At 42.2% G+C, this 16,865-nt stretch overlaps 2 protein-coding genes across 4 annotated transcripts in view; one reads left to right on the top strand and one right to left on the bottom strand.

Annotated features, from left to right (window-relative positions):
- The first annotated feature begins 52 nt into the window (after window positions 1-52).
- On the top strand, window positions 53-3,268 carry bhlha15 (basic helix-loop-helix family, member a15). Of its 2 annotated transcripts, none has more exons than XM_079491974.1 (2): window positions 53-187; window positions 1,104-3,268. In XM_079491974.1, the coding sequence occupies exon 2, from the start codon at window positions 1,152-1,154 to the stop codon at window positions 1,779-1,781; it is 630 nt and encodes a 209-aa protein (XP_079348100.1). In that variant the 5' UTR covers window positions 53-187; window positions 1,104-1,151; the 3' UTR covers window positions 1,782-3,268. The 2 variants fall into 2 exon arrangements, with proteins under 2 accessions (XP_079348100.1, XP_079348099.1); XM_079491973.1 differs by lacking the exon at window positions 53-187 and adding an exon at window positions 211-357.
- The window catches only part of tecpr1a (tectonin beta-propeller repeat containing 1a), a 30,493-nt gene continuing 16,514 nt past the window's right edge, over window positions 2,887-16,865 (bottom strand). For both annotated transcript variants that reach the window (XM_079491971.1, XM_079491972.1), the window contains exons 10-24: window positions 16,024-16,628; window positions 15,352-15,497; window positions 14,856-15,011; window positions 14,487-14,636; window positions 13,642-13,799; window positions 12,980-13,210; window positions 12,755-12,851; window positions 12,016-12,095; window positions 11,831-11,887; window positions 11,275-11,449; window positions 10,789-10,924; window positions 10,130-10,222; window positions 7,582-7,688; window positions 5,499-5,618; window positions 2,887-5,331 (exon numbers count right to left, since the gene is read on the bottom strand). In XM_079491971.1, coding sequence (XP_079348097.1) covers window positions 5,194-5,331; window positions 5,499-5,618; window positions 7,582-7,688; window positions 10,130-10,222; window positions 10,789-10,924; window positions 11,275-11,449; window positions 11,831-11,887; window positions 12,016-12,095; window positions 12,755-12,851; window positions 12,980-13,210; window positions 13,642-13,799; window positions 14,487-14,636; window positions 14,856-15,011; window positions 15,352-15,497; window positions 16,024-16,628 — 2,449 coding nt within the window. In that variant the 3' untranslated portion in view covers window positions 2,887-5,193. The remainder of the gene's footprint in view (window positions 5,332-5,498; window positions 5,619-7,581; window positions 7,689-10,129; window positions 10,223-10,788; window positions 10,925-11,274; window positions 11,450-11,830; window positions 11,888-12,015; window positions 12,096-12,754; window positions 12,852-12,979; window positions 13,211-13,641; window positions 13,800-14,486; window positions 14,637-14,855; window positions 15,012-15,351; window positions 15,498-16,023; window positions 16,629-16,865) is intronic.

The raw sequence follows: 16,865 nt of genomic DNA, 5'->3' as shown, positions 1-16,865 counted from the left end.
ACTGCTGTTGTGTTAAGCGCTGCAGCAGAGAAGGCTTTCAGGTTGAATTGTAAAGCAGTTATCTCTCTCTCTCTCTGCATGACTGTGACATTTTGGCTGACCACAAACTCCCTGTGACAATGTTGGAGTATGGTCACCGCCCATTGGCTGAACAAGCGCTACGTGTACAATAGTCTGCAACAGTCAGGTACCTCACACATGTGACAGTTATCTCCCATCCAGCGACACGCGCACAACATAGCATACAACAAACCAGCAACTTTACTGTATATTGTGGTGATTTAAAAGACGACTAGATGGTGTCAGTTTTGTTGTAGCAAAACATTCACGTGCGGAAAGTTAACTTTACTGTAAGGGGTAAGTGACGTATTTTCGGTTTGCTTTTCAGTTTACTTTACAATCTAGCTGATATCGTTTTGGTTCAGTGAATAAAAAAATAAAAGCTACCATAATTTGAGACAGCAAAATCCCTAACGAGACTGCAGTAGTTAGATGTATGTTCTGTACAGTAGGCTACAGTTTATGTGGTAGCCTAAGCCACTATAGCCAAATGTTTTACTATAGTTTTGAATAATGTCTCATGCCTGGTGATAAAATATCCATTCACACAAATTGTTACTGACCAGGATCACCACAAAGTTAAAATGTAGGCTAATAAGGCTATCGTTTTTTTATGTATATATTTTTTAAACCTCAGATAGCTTAATTCTATCTTAAACAATAATCTCCTTTGCTGGTGATGATAATTTTATGAATTAGGCTACTGTGAGTGCTGTGGTGCTGTTTCTGTATTTTTGCAAGAGTAACCTTGAGGTGGACATTATCTCTGGCCAGTAGGATAAGAGAGGTGCAGATTATAGACCAACATCATGGAGTTTTCACATGTTAAAGGTTGATTAGATATGGCAAAGGGCTGGGGATGCATGGCTGCTTGACAGAGGAAAGCTTGTTCACTTTTACGTCCTCTATTATTGGTCCAAAAAACAGATGAAGGCCTCGACATAATGGGTTTTTTGCATTTGTATTTTGACATTGACCTTATGAAGTTAAAAAATGTTTTACATTTTTTTCTATTCTGTTCTATTGGCTTGTTTTTATGTCAGACCTGTGGCAGAGACACAGTGAGACAGAGTGGGGGAGAAGACAGCAGAATGAAGTCCAAAGGGAAGGCTGTGAAACCTGCGAGGAGGGCCTGGTCCGACCCGGACCTGGAACCAGAGTTAGAACCAGATACGGAGCCAGAACCCGGATCCAGTGAACAGGAAGGCTCAGAGGCCTCGGTTCGGATCGCCGGCTCCTGGCGTCTGAGGAGTGGGGACCGCCCTGAGCATCGAGGAGGAGTTGGAGGAGAAGCAGGAGGAGGGAGGGAGGGAGGTGGTGGTGGAAACGGCGTCAGAAAGACCATGGCCTCCCATCGGCGCCGGCGGCAACACGGCGCAGCCAAAGAGCGCAACGTCCGCCGCCTGGAGAGCAATGAGCGTGAGCGGCAGCGCATGCACAAACTCAACAATGCCTTCCAAGCACTGCGTGAGGCCATCCCACATGTCAAAATGGACAAGAAGCTCTCCAAGATCGAAACACTCACCCTGGCCAAGAACTACATCAAGGCCCTCACCACCATCGTCCTGGGGATGTCTGGGACCATGCCTGCCGGGGAAGCTGTGTCGGCGGAGAGTGCCGCTAGGCTGCTCCAGTGCTACCAGCAGCACCTAGAGGAGGAGGGGGAGGAAGGTCTGACTGAGTACCTGACCAGCATGCACAGCTTCAGCCAGGGAAGCTAACACACAGCGAAGGGCACGAGAGACATCATGAGGATGCAACCAGGCCGGTCTCCGAGCATGACACAAGGCAGTCAGAAAAGAGAGGCAGGGAGGACATAGTATGAGATTGAGGACTTTTTAAGGGGTCAAATCTGAAATTACGTTCCTGGAGGCGCACTGCTTTTAATCAGTATCACAGCAAGGAGCACCAGGTTCTGGTCAAAAGCCGTGCTCTTTGTTGGAAGAGGGTGCTATTTAAAGATCACATTCCTCCACCAGTGATCGTGATGATTTTGATTACATCAACATAAAGGCACCCACTGCTGTTTGAACATGACACGATATGGTGGCCCACAAGGTGGCTGTCTTTATCAACACGGCTTTATCAGAGAACATGCTCTGGACAGTAAGCCAGGACTGGTTTGGGGACACGGCACCAACATTCACTTAAATGAAATCAGTCATACAGCTTTCATACAGTCTTTCTATTAAAATGGGTACAGATACAAAGGTTACCAATAGGGAGGGCAGAATACCAATGAACTATGGTGGAACTTTTAAAACATTGAAATAATGCTTAAGTTCATCCGTCACAGACCAAGGAAAGAATTAAGCTTGTCTTTCCTCACACTATTTAATTCATTTCCTGTCTTCTATCGTTTTAAGCAAAAGCTGTGAACTTGTGTTCTTCCCTTTTCAGTAATCATATTCATCTTCTTGTGTGTCTTTCTGTTGAAAACCTGCCAAGCAATAGCCTCTGGTCATAACTGACAGACATGGGATCAGAAAAGCAGTTCTATTGCCTGATTCAATACTGCTATGTTGAAAAGTGGAGAGAAAAGAACTTGAAACACTAGTTTGGGACTATGCACATTAGACCATTTTGCGTATGAATATTCTTTATTTTAACTAAAACATCATTCATGTTTCTACATGATCTCAAACAAGATTGTATGTATACTTGTCTGGCTTGGAGGTAAATTTGATATCGAAAATCAATTTGCTCTAGTGAATGGGTTGTGTCTGAGTCTCTGAGACACAGTACAGTTGTACAATCAAAAGAAAAAAGAATCATTGAGTTATCAATAAACATTTATTTATTGATGAATGCCATAATATTTTCACCATGCACAACACCATACACAGAAAAATGCACACAATGTCGACAGAAGTGGTACACAGTAAAATTCATGTTAATTCAACTTAAATTAACACTCCAGATTTCATGTGTTGCACAGTACAGTGACAGTTATTCATAAACACAATACAGACATTTCTTTGCACAGTTCAACTGTCATGTACATTTATTTACATTTGCCCATTAACTAAACTAACGCCTCAAGTTATGTGGTTTGGTTGTCAAAGCGGTTTATGTATGTTATAGGACAGAAGTTAATTCCATAATTAGCTCGTTCTTCGTTAAATGTACAAACATGCCATCTTGTAACTTAAAACTTTCAACATATGCACTGTGCACAATACTTGAACACAGATTGTTTTTTTTGTTTTTTTTAACAAAAATATACTTTTTCTTTAACTAAAGTACAATATATTGTATGCTGCCTCTATACAGTAGTCATCAGTTAATCAACTAACATCAGTTAACAACCCAAAAGAAAAAGCATGCAAAGATGTTTGAGGGGTTTTTTTGGAAGTCAGATTTTCCTGAGAGAAGAAGCGGGCCAAAGACTTTTAGAAGTAGTCAGCAGTAACCTCGCGTCACCAGGCTTTCCACCTCGGAGGAAAGCCTGGTCTGGAGCGGATGATATCGTTACGTCATGTTGTAGTATTGTTTTGTAGTCATCAGGCAGGAAGAATAATCTGGAACTTCCTTTTCCCTCAAACCGGAAGAATAACAATAAAAGCTCTCATAGCCTGCAGCTTTTATTGAGAAAAATCAGTTTGAGGGAAAAGGAAGTTCCGGATGATTGTTGACTACAAAACAATACTACAACATGACGTAGCGATATCATCCGCTCCCGACCGGATCATAAACCCGAAAAGGAATGCTGCCCAGGCTAGTCAGCAGTGGCACTTGCCATCGTTCCTGTGTACTGTGGGAAAATGCTCAACATTGCACATTGTCCGATAATATATAACATTGACGTGAACTATAAAAGATTTGCCCATGGTAGGTACATGGGGAAGCAACATTATGGTTGAAACAAACAAGTCACTCCAGTAGATTCAGAAATCCAGAGTCCATAAGTCCATATCTATTTTGCTACAGTATCTCTTCTGCCTTACAGAAAGACCTCTTAGTCTTAACCTTATTCCCAGCAGTTTAAAAACAACTATTATATTGATGTTCTATTCACATAATTGTAGTTTGTGTACACTAGCATGAGTACAGCTACTACCACAAATTCCATTGCAGACATTTTTGTTCAGTGTGTCAGTAACACAATAAAATTAATTCAACCTTCCTCACACCTGGGGCATGCTGGTAGATGACCAGATGCATGCGTTCGTTGACTCGAGACATCTTCGCCAGTTTGATTTTGGCTAAAATAAACAGTAACATAAACATCTTATGCATTATCCCATATGGTTAGTATAATGTTTTCATGGCACCATATACATATAGAACACTTAATGTAATTTAGTGGCGGGATTAATCTCCATAGTATTCTAAATTGTAAGCTTGTGTGTGTACCCAATAATCATCATCATTCCATGTTGGACAATCAAAAATATGAATATGTGCTATGAAATGCCCTTTGAAGGATGTTGTGTCACATAAACACTGTATTTACAGATAGAACACAGCCACCGGCAGTAAATATAGATAGTATGGGAAGTTCTCTTTTGGATCTCGAGCTGAAAGGTTTTGGGAACCCCTGCTCTACAGTAGGACAGGAAACTGAGGTAGAATCTATCCTATCATATATAAATAAAAACTGGCCCAAAATATACTGTACATAAAAACATCCTCACACCATAACCCTCCTCAAACGTCATAAAAAAACACCACACTGACACTTTCATAACATAGGCAAAATATAACTAAGACATGATAACATGACAAAAAAGTCATTCAGTCAAACGGAAGGAAGCATCCATCATGATCAATAAATAAAAGCCACCCCCCACAAAAACTAAAAACTAACAAATGAAAAACAGAAAACAAAAAGAGAAAAATGTACAATATCTATGGATTAGCATTAAAATGGTATTTGGTTAATAGCAATGGCAATATGACATCAGGATGCCCTACAATGTCCTTACAATGACACAAAGGAATAAAATGAAATGTTGACACACAAGGACAGCAGAGGAGAATGGTTGTGTATGTGACAGCAATTTTGCACTGGATATTTGCAAATAATGAATAATGTGTGTGACTGTGTCTTAGCACTACGGTGCTGTCTGTGTGTGTGTGTGTGTGTGCGTGTGTGTGTGTGTGCGTATGTGTATATATATACACGTGTGTTCAGAATCCCACAGCATTGCCGTTGACCTCCTGGTTCCAGACGGGGGTTGGGACAGCAGCGGGGTCCGTCAGGGAAGGCATACGGATTCTAGGAGGCTCCATGGAGTTCCCTCTCACTGTGATGTGGTCCCATCCTCCCTGAGACAGACAGACAGACAGACAGAGAAGAAAATACAAAATAATGCATTGGTGACATACAAATGCAAATAAAAAAACAATACAAATTCCAAATTGCACACTATGGAGTATGGAAGCATTTGGTGAAGTACAGACAGGGTCTTGAATCATGTTCTGTGGGGTCTTACTCCTATGCCGTAGTCCCACGACTGTCCCTTAGGCTCCATGGGCTGGACCCCCAGGCGATGACACACTGTCCCACAGCTCAGGCTGTGACTGCCCTGCACCTTGTCTGCTATGATCCACACCTACATATCACCAATGATGACATCACAAATTATAACAAGTCAAATAATATATACTTAAAGAATCTGACACAATCACTAATGTCCAACATTAAATAAAATAAAGGCTGGCAGCCTTTATTTGACCTAGGTAAGAGGAATGATAAAAGGACAGAGGACAGAGAGAAGCTGATGGTTGTGGTATAACGCCTAGGGCATTATGAAACAATAAAGTCCCTTAAATGGTTCAGACCGTACGACATGTGGGCACGTCATAAGCAATCCAACCGACGGATCCAGGGGACGTGTACACACGTCCTAGCGCATTTTAAATGATATCAAACGAGAGAAGAATATTCTGAATTTTATTTTATTTTATTTTTTTGGCCTCCAAGGCCACCATACTCTTCGCTCTTCGTTCATTCACGGTCCCGGTCACTTCCTAGTTTACCGCTGCAGAAAGAATGCCTCGTATCTCCTAATCTAGGGCGCTCTCCGTGGTTTTGATCAGATGGATATACTAAGGTCTTCATTTCTGACTTCTCACCTGCCTCTCGTTCAATAATATGAACACGAGGGACCACCGATCGATTTTATCGAAAGGAGAGAAAGGTAAGCAAGCAAAAATATGTCCGGAACGGAAGGGGGGGGGGGGGGGATTTACAGAGTAAAAGCGGACATATCTTCCCGGCACCCCGAGCTTCTATTTTGAAGGAATCCCGGCGCAAATTGTGTTAAAGGAGAATACCACTAATTTTCAACATTTTATTATGTCATTAATATACTTTAGAGTTGTTAAAAAAAAGATAGAACTGAAGGTCTGAAACGTGATCAGTAGCATTATGAAGTACATCTTTGTGATGTCACTGAGATGTACCGGTACTTCATAATGTTACTGATCTCACTATGGTATATTAATGACATAGTAAAATGTTGAAAATGAGTGGAATTACCCTTTAAAGGACAGCCGTGAGTGCTGGTATTCTCTTGTTTAAAAGTTGCTTTCCTGACGTGCACCCGGTAAAATGGTCAGAGAGATTGAGACAAATTGGAGTTGTGCGTGCTTCCTTGATTGAAATAACGTCTAGGGCTGACAGGGCAGCTGAACAATTAACAAAATCTAAAGCTGCATCTTCTCTAAGGGGACTTGTCCACCACAACATTTCTAAAACGCCCTAGTTAAAAATATTTCAGCAGAGCAGCAAGCAGATAAAAACACCACGCACACACACACGAACACGCCACGTGTAGGTCCTCAGTGCCTCGTCACACTGCTGGCGTTTGCAGCATAGAATAAATACACAGTGCTCCCATTTAAAATATAAATCAAAGAAAAAAAAAGGTTCTAGATGACTGGTCTGGAGTTCTGGACTAGACGGTTTAAAGGGATATTTCACTTTCAAAAAAACTTTTGGTCATTTTAACGTCTACTCAGGCTTACAGTATGTGCACACCCCAGACAGTTTTTAAGTTGCTTGATTCAGTAATTAGATATTTGATTTTCATTTTAGCTGCCCCGCCCCCTTCCGATACAAACCCATTATAACTTAAAAATCCATTTTAACCATGACAGATTCATCGAAAACACCCAACCTTTTTTCTGGTGACTAATAGTGTCGTTCCAATACATGAGGGGGCCGTGCTTTTTCATTTACTGTTTTCATTTATTTTTTATAATTGTTTTGAGATTTATTAAAAATAAATGAAAACAGTAAATGAAAAATCAGTCACCAGAAAAAAGGTTGGGTGTTTTCGATGAATCCATCATCGTTAAAATGAGTTTTGAAGAGTTTTAAGTTACAATGTATAGGAAGGGGGCGGGGCAGCTAAAATGAAAATCAAATATCTAAATACTGAATCAAGCAACTTAAAAACTGTCTGGGGTGTTCATATAAACCTGAGTAGACGATGAAATGACCAAAACCTTTTTTGAAAGTGAAATATCCCTTTAAGTGGGTAAATCCTGAGATGTAGGTGTGGCACCCACCTGGTCCAGAGGTCCCACAGAGACCTTGCGTACGTTGTTGGAAAGGATGTCCCAGGAGGATCCCTGGGGGTAACTGGGAGTCACACCCTGGCGGTACCACAGGTTACCTGACAAGACAAACAGACGGAAACCACTGAAATATCATTCTGATCGGCACTGATCTGATCTTCTCACACACTGTACTGGTAGTCACATGTTTGAAGGCAGAGTGATCTATAATGTTGAAAATGTTAAATATGGAGTGCCGTGATTTTTTCCCCACCCTAAAACATGATCATCAGGTATTATTATTATATAACGAGGAAGATTGTTTTAAAAAAAGTGTACAGTATTTGTCAAAATGTCGTTTTTATGTGGACACGCCCACCAGTTCATTAAGTATGCCTGGTTTACCTGGTTGGTGGTGATCACCTGAACTGAAGCCACACCCACAGCTGTTGTTGCATGATAAAGGGGGGGGCATGATATTGTGATGTCACTATATCATTGTTTTTTTTCATTGGCACGTTTGACTGTCAAGGTTTCAGCCTCCAGGAAGAAACCCTAAATACAAAGGGAAGACATCATTGCACATAACAACCACACCAAAGGGTCTAATGAAGTACTGTCACCTCATAAACACATTAAAAACTGGAAAGATCACGGCACTACATCTTTAAGATTTAAGGAAAATATTTTTTCCTACATGGATATAAAGAGATGGGCTCAAGGGATGGTTGGAAGGCTGACAGGGACAAAGCCTGGCTTGTCGAGAGTCGAGACAAGAAGCAAATGACTGAAAAGCACCTCTCCTTCAGTATGAAAAGACAGAAGACTGAGAACCAGGCCTGGAATTTCATCATTTTAGGGGCAAGGCCACTTGGCCTTTATTGTGGTCAACTTTTTGAGGGCACAAGGCCAAGTGCCAGGGCATGAAGGCCATCAATTAAAACAATGATTTTAAGTCCCCGGTCATCATTATTTTAGCTTAAAGGTTAAGGATGATTACTTTTTTTTTATTTAAAGGTGAACATTGGTTCAGAACAGTGGTTCAGAACAGTGCTTCTTAAATAAATAATCAGAGCTTTAAATAACAAAATATAAGTAGCTACTGTAAAATATTGTCTGTAACATGGGGTCCCAGTGCAGAGATGAAAATCATAATGAAATGGGCTAGGACCCTGTCACCCTAGGTTAATTAATATACATTTAATTTGGGGGTCCTTGAAATTAAAATGGCTGAGGATCACTGGATTAAACTGAGTTAATTCACAGAAAATACAATGACAGACAGCCTACATTCATTTTTATAGCCCTGTTTCTGTTCTGCCTTGTTTGTTTTTGTTCTGCTATATTGTCACAACTGTGTGATATGTTCCTTGTTTTTAATTTTCTTCTATTGTTTATACTGTGCAAATTGTTCAGCACCTTCTAACTTTGTTTCGAAAGGTGCTTTATAAATAACATTTACTTACTTAACTTTTGAAAGAGGGCTTGGTTTAGAAAAGCCTATAGGCTATTTTGTGCTAAAGTAATATATTGAATAACATGTACATGTAGATTTTAAGGCTAGACTGGCATATGGCATTGTGGGGCTGCAGGACTGAGGACTCTGGAGATAAGTCAAGTGTAAAAAGCATTTTTACAATTGTGTGCTTATATGAACATTTACCACGTTATGTCCGCATTGATGAATGATTATTAAGCGAGCGACGTGTGGTGTACAGTGAGCGCGCTCTGGTGCTTGGCTACTAGCGTTTGGCTAGCGATATTAGCCGTGGCCAGCGTTGGCTGTTTAAACAATTTACTCTGTCAACTAACGGAGCAGACGATAGCGTGGTAAATGGTGGAGTCCTGCAGTCTATGCTGTTGCGTGGTGTTGTTTTGTGAGTTTATATCCATGAAGACGAGTCACGTTGGTCTTAACACACAGGCTCTGTGTGATAATAATCCTGAAGCACCGCACCAGCCGGGCCGAGTGTCAAGCGAGTGAGAGCTGTCAGTGCGTGTATGCGTGCATGGAGCGGAGGAGGAGGGAGGAGGCAAAGTAACGCAAAATAATCAAACCACTTGGCAAATGGCAACACAACTACAATACAGACAATACAAGTCTGCGCGAGACGTTTGGGGAAGGTTACTGTAATGACTGGAAAAACGGTAAAATGAACTGCTGTGGGCACCGGTCGGGGCACATGGGCACCGCGGCCACTGTGGCCGTCTGGGCATATAATTTTTCGAGGGGCACACGGCCAAAGAGAGGGGCAACGACGGCCATGGCCGCCGTGGCCGTCGTGAAATTCCTGCCCTGCTGAGAACTGAAGCGAAAAGCTTCAACTCAGAGAAAAGCGAGCGAATATAATAACATTTTCATGTTAACTCCAATTCTATACACACCTTTCAACCAAAGAGGGAAGAGAAAATGAATGAAACCTCCTGCTGTAGTGTTTTGTTAGAATAAAGGACTTCATACAATTCAGCCCTACATGGCACGTCAACACTCATTATTATATATTTTTCCATCAGTGTTCCTATATCCAACATATGTGAAAGTACAACATAGTCTCTTTACCATTTTCATCTACAGCATAGATTGATGTCCTTCCCACAGACACCTGCTTCAGCTTCTGTTTTGATGGTGAGGGAATGTGGTACCAACAGTCTCCTGCAGAGGGAGACATAGTGCACACACACACACACACACACCAATAGCTTCAGACTCACATCAACATCATGTCTATCTGTAAAGGTCGTTACACACACACACACACACACACCAGGAGTGTTTATTTTGTGCAATGAATCTGTATTAATTCAAACTGTTTGTGTCATGAGTACATCCACACAGAACATTTTACACAGCGATAAAGAGTCATAATTCACTTTCCGAAATGAGGTCGATTTGTCACTGAGTAAAAGCAAGAACCTGTAAAAATGAAATATCACCAAGATGTGAAATATTCACAGACACACTGACTGAATCATTTATTCATCAGTCTCCCATTGCGTAAGGACCTTTAGCCTTCACAAGTCAAAAGGTTCTTTTCACAACTGTGTTCACTTGGTTAGCTAGTAATGTAATTTTCCACAGATGTTTCTTGACATTCCGTGCATATACAATAACAAGATCACGAAAAGCAACAGCAGAGGCATCCTAGAAAGTAAGAGAATAGGGAAACAAAACTACAACAATGTACAGTTCTTTAGTTTTTCTAGCACTCTCCTACTGACCTGCAGGGCTTTGTGCAGACACAGAGCCCCTGTAGAAGGCCGAGCCGTCCCTGGCGATGGCCCACACCTGGTTGACCGCCCCGATGGAGATGGACTTGAAAGGCTGGTCTGTTCCTACATGGAGCCATGATGAGCCCTAGAGAGCAAAGTTTAAAAAAACGTATCGATTAACCACCTAAGTGTTGTTTTATACTGTCACACAGCGGTGCTATACGCATTGTGAGCTTGTAGATCTGCTATTTTCACTATCTATGATACATATTGTTTTTTGTTTACTTTTCACCTACAGTATAATGAATGACATGCAAAAATAGGAATTGATTATTAATTGATAATTTTATTAAGTTATCGATTATTAGTGATTAAATAGACTAATTCAATTCGCCACACACATTTGTGTCGTCATTGCTGTTGTATCCTACCGTCTCACCTGCCAGTGAGGAGCCCCCACCAGGATGCACCCCTACAACTTTAGAAGTGACTCACAGCAGGCGTCAGTGCGGTCACCCCCAGACGACACAGCACATCTCCCTTGTTGCTGATGGCCCAGAGAGGCACCACCTCCACGCTGCACTGAGACGAACATGGTAGGATGGTCACGTCACTCAACGGGATGGGCGGGACTTCCTGCCAAGGCCCGGTGGTGGTTAATTTACACTTCCTATGAGGACAAATAAACACACCTGTTAAGAGTCGCAGCTGCATTGTTTCAAGGGTAATGTTAACATACAGTAGGTCTCATGGCATTAATATTTGTTTGTTTCACTTTCATGTAAACCGCTATACTAATTATTGCTAAAACGTTTTTGTTGTTTGCAATTGTTGCAAACTTTCTGTATTTTACACCTTAAGCCTCTCTGTGATTTTCTTTCTGACCCGATATGTATTAAATATATTGTTAACAGAGGATCCTTTACATAAAGGCATGGCTTTTCATGTTGGACAGCTGAGCAAGCGGTCAAAAAGCAGCTCGCAGCGTGTCGAACCTGCTGAACAAACACTGTGAAGGTAAATAACCGTGTTGTATTTCTACAGTACAAACCTGGCCCATCGCTTGCGACGTACGAAGTCCTTCATAGTCTTATAACCATGATATGAACTGCATGGAGAGACGAAGACGAAGAGCAAAGGGAGAGAAGAGAAACAGAAATTAAATGCACTTTCTAAACTGTGGGAAAGAACATGATTTCAACAGATGGCAGAGGAAGAATGCTGTGTGAAACTCACGCTGGGAAATCTGCAGCATATTGCCAGCCCTCCCTGTCTGTCCCCCCTGAGACACCATAGTCAATACCCCAATCAGACACCTGCAAATGCCACATACAGGAAGTAAATGGTGAATGGTAAATGGTGCATTTATATAGCACTTTTATCCAAAGTACTTTACATACTGTAGATTGTGCATTACATTCACCCATCCATACACCGATGGCAGGGGAAACCATGCAAGGCAACAACCTGCACATCGGGAACAATTAGGGGTTCAGAGTCTTGCTCAAGGACACTTTGACACCAACTCTGAAGTGAACCAAAGGAGTATTTTGTGGAGTACGATTATTCATAATATATTTCAGTCAGATATTTTTGACATAAATGTCAGCATGTCAGACACAATGACCTAAATGCTACTTCAGGAGGAGCCTGGGGAGGTGGAGGGGCTTGTTCGCTAATGAGCCATCATTGTGCTAGCAGCTGGCGATGTGCATGTAAATGTTTTTCAGTCTGCTTCAATAGACCACATACAGTAGATTGAACCATTAGGATCGTGGCTATATGTACGTCTTTACTACTATGATTTTCCATGTTTAAAGGTTGTTGTTGGTACAGTATGTGTATACATTGACTATGTGTGAGTGGAGGTTTATGAATAGGTGTGTGCGAGTGATAGTCTATGTTTATCTGTGTGTGTGTGTGTGTGTGTGTGTGTGTGTGTGTGCGTGCGCAAGCATGTTTGTACAGTACTTACCCATGTCCAGTGAGGGGAAGGGGGTTTACTGTTGGTCTTGGTGCACTCATGAAGCCCTGAAGCATCGCTCCACATATAGCGGTCCGTAGGCAGACCTCTACAACACAGGAAGAATGCTTCAAGTGAGTCAACAAAATGAGTCCACAGTTTTAAAAAAAATAAAGAAAATCAATTATAGTTCAATATTCAACCTTTCACATTTTCAGTTTTATTTCAGTACATCACCTGTTGCTATAGCCGGTGACTGGGTTCCACCTCTGGTTCTCATAGATGTAGACGCTCTTCACATCCGTCTGGGTGTGGATGTTGTCTGTGCTGTTGGCCAGCTCCTGGTAGAAGCCTCCGCCGTAGCCCCCGGTGTGCACCCAGGCCGTGTGGTCATAGCCAATGCCCCACACCACCCCGGCACTGCTACACTCCACCACACGCAGGTGCCCCCCCACATGACGCCAGAACCTGTGGTACAGACCAGTACATTAGAGTACAGGAGTTCAATCTGCTCTGGTGCTATGTACTCCCTCTGAGCCAGCTTGAAAATATACTTCTTTCGGTCAAAAATCTTCAGCACTCCACTCGGTAGCCATTTACCAATGTCCCCAGTGTGAAGCAACCCATCTTTATCTAAGTCACAATGAAATAATAATATTTTGCATCTTATTATATTAACCTCTTGACAAATATTAAACTGCAGACAGATGGGCCTCACTAGCAGGCTCCCTAAATCAAAACTTTGACGAAATTGTGATATTACTAAAATAGTGCCGTATGATTATGCAATATTCATTAAGCAGCCCTACTATAATTTATATTGTCATACTCCAGAACTGTTGCTATCTCAAGACAGGATAGCAGAGAAGAACAGGGCAGGACAGTTCTGCTGTTCTTACATTAGGTCGCAGGGTGTGGGGTAGGGTGTTGCCTCCAGACCAGGAGAGGGCTCACTGACAAAGATGTCCCCTTTACAGGTGACTGACCAGATGGCCTGTTTGGAAGGAGGGCCCTGGATCCCCCTGGAGTCACAACACGACGCGCTCAACAGAGCCAGCTGGAGAACGGCAGGCAGGGAGGGAGACACATATAAATGGTGAACCATTGCACTTTACTTTACTATGTACTAGAATAGAGAACTTAAAAGACAACTTTAGTTTTTTCAACCAAGGTTCATGTTTTAGGTTGTTATCAGAGAAAGTAAAAGATGAGTGTTCATTTTTTTCATTTGCTGCTTTCTTTCGTTTTAGCAATTTTAGCTATTTTTTACAGGGGGGTGGGGGCATTCGAACATGGGGCTAAATATGTATTTTTTGACACAATTTTATAGCGATTAATTTTTGTATTATTTACTATAGTCCTACTAGACCCCAAGAAATTACATCTGGCCACAAAAGATGTAATTTTGCAAAATATGTTAATGACGTTTAGAAGATTTAGAACACTTACCTGGGGGTCTTTATGTGTGTAACCACTGATATTACACACATAAAGTCCCCCAGGAAAGAGTTCTAAATCTTCATCATTAACATTATTTTTTTTTGCAAAAAAACAAAGTTTCCTTTAAAGTCCCATTTTATTTTTGTCTTACAACAGCGTCAGACAAAAAATATCCTACCTACAACAGTACAAGCTCATGATGGATTGTGAACTTGTACATCGATTAATAAGTGCAGTTGCACCCCTACTGTATTGCATGCCACTCCCCCTTCGAAAAAAGTGCAGAGGACAGACTGACACATACCCAGTCATGCATCTCCTCCTCCGTGGCAGCAGCCAGCCTAATTGGCCACCTCTGTTTGGTCCTTTCCTGGGTGTAGATGGCAAACGAGTGCTTCGAGTCGTTCAGCACAGGCACCAAAATGGTCACCTCATTAATGAAGGCGTGCAGGTACTGCAGAGACATACAGGAGGACAGAGTAACACAGTCGGACAGCTGGGGCAGAAATAGAGACAGCAACATTTTGTTGAAGACTGTGCCTTATCGTCGTTGATAGCAATAGTATTAAGAAAACTATGAGTTCCTCAGGGTAATGTTTTTTAATGTTTCTGGCCTGTTCGTTCATAAGCCTGATTGTGTGGTGGAAGCAGCCAACTACTTCCAGTGGCTCACCTTCTTTTCCTCGTTAAAGTTGTAGTAGATGAAGAGGATGCCGTCCTTATTGCCATCTGGACCAGAGAACTGCTCCAGGGCAAAGCGGACATCCACCCACTTATGTGGCTTCCAGTCCCTCCACCACTGCATGGTTCCTTTCTTCACCCACACCGACTGAAACACAGTGTGACAGCATTCACTTAGTTTGCTGCACAATTTAAAACCCCTGTAGCTAAGCGCAAAAACAGAGATGAACTTATGGGAAAAAAGGAAATAAAGAAGAGAACAAATGCCTATTTTGGACTCATGAGATAAAAAAAGCTTGAATAGGACAGTGTTTTTTCTTTCTGAGAAGAAATAAATTAACTCTGTAAAAGATAACGGTACAACTCCATTTGCTAGAATAGATAACAGAATGAAATAAAGAAACGGACTGTTTTTCCATATAGTGTGTGTGTGTGTGTGTGTGTGTGTGTGTGTGTGTGTGTGTGTGTGTGTGTGTGTGTGTGTGTACCTGCTCGATTGCCTGTTCATAGTGTTTGAAGTTATCCACCTCTCTCTTGGTCCTCTCGCTGAGCTGCTCAAAGATCTGTTTCCTCCAGGCTGCTGTCTGCGCTGGGCTGATGGACAGACTCAGGCTCTGGACGGACTGAGCCAATGCTGCAGACAAAACAATTAACTATTAACCCATCTATCCATCTATCTATCTATCTATCTATCTATCTATCTCTTTCTTATTTAATGACGACTGTCATTTTTGAGGGGCACTATATTCAGCTATAGTGTCGATTTTTGTCTTATGCAAACATTAAATTCCCATTGACAATGAATGGAGAATTTACGTCATATGTGGACGAGCAAATCGGCTATTATTGTCCTACACAAAGATTAAATTCCCATTGACAATGAATGGATGATGTACGATCAAAAAGCGCACTTTTTTTCTTTATCAGTCCAATACCCTTCAAACCCTACTTTTGGATTTCTATTTATTTATTTACTATTCTGTATCACACTCTAAACACTAAAAATATTTAATCACTTTCAACCGGACATCCCTATTTTCCCTATGTCATTATTGGTGAAAATAAAAATTGCACACGCACACACACACGACACCCCTTGACATTTTGACTTGACACCATTGGTATGTTTTGGACACAAACGGTTTGTCAGTTACACTCACTTGCAGAGTTGGGAGAGCAGCTGAACCAGTTGAGCTGAGAGTGGCAGTCTACAGAGCAGCCACCGCCACTGACCCAGGCCCACAGTGGATGCTCATCGATCCCATAAGGCTCCTCCAGGGCCAGGCTGTAGGTAGCCACAGAGGACAAGCTGCAGGTATCGGCTGAGTCCAGCACAACTCCAGGCACCACCCTGTCCTCCTGACTCTGAGCCTCCTCCAGGTCCACATTGCTCCACTCTAGATGCCCCCCAGACCTGCTCGGGGAGAGGACCCCCTGAAGTCCTGGAGGGGCGAGGGCCGAGTGCGGTTCTTCCTCTGGGATAGACGGGGCGCCGGATGTCTTACCTGGGTCTCGGTCGGAGACGAGATCAGAGATGAAGCTGTCGCTTGTGACTTTGGGGATGCGGGGTTTGGGAGCATCAACAGTGTGGTCAGAGGAAGGGGGATCACTCGTGGGGCCATCGGGAGCTGCGGCGAACGTTTCAGTGGAGGCATAGGTGGGGACAATGTGACTGGCTGCAGCTGGGCCTCTCTCTTTCTCTGTGTCTGACTCCACATCACTCACTGACTGGGCACGGACCTCACCAGAGAAGAAACAGCCAGCACTGAATGACGGAGAGGGAGGAACCCAGTGAAACAGAGAAAAATGTCATATGAGCCCATAGCACAACCTTGCAAGGTGTTCTGCACTTTGATTCATTACAATCTAGATCTAAATTAGAATGTGTTGCACATGTTGTAATACATACGACTTGTGTAATTCAGTTGTTGCAAACACTGAAAGGCTTCATATTATTTATCATCCCAGAAACTGCGTCGTGGGAAGGGCTTTCAGTCTGAAT

The sequence above is a fragment of the Electrona antarctica genome, assembly GCF_951216825.1.
Source record: "Electrona antarctica genome assembly, chromosome: 22".
Lineage (NCBI taxonomy): Eukaryota > Metazoa > Chordata > Actinopteri > Myctophiformes > Myctophidae > Electrona > Electrona antarctica.
This window is presented reverse-complemented; position numbering and strand designations above follow the sequence as displayed.

Bases quoted from the DNA above. Each gene is read 5' to 3' on its own strand.
- bhlha15 (XM_079491974.1), top strand. From the start codon at position 1,152: ATGAAGTCCAAAGGGAAGGCTGTGAAACCTGCGAGGAGGGCCTGGTCC.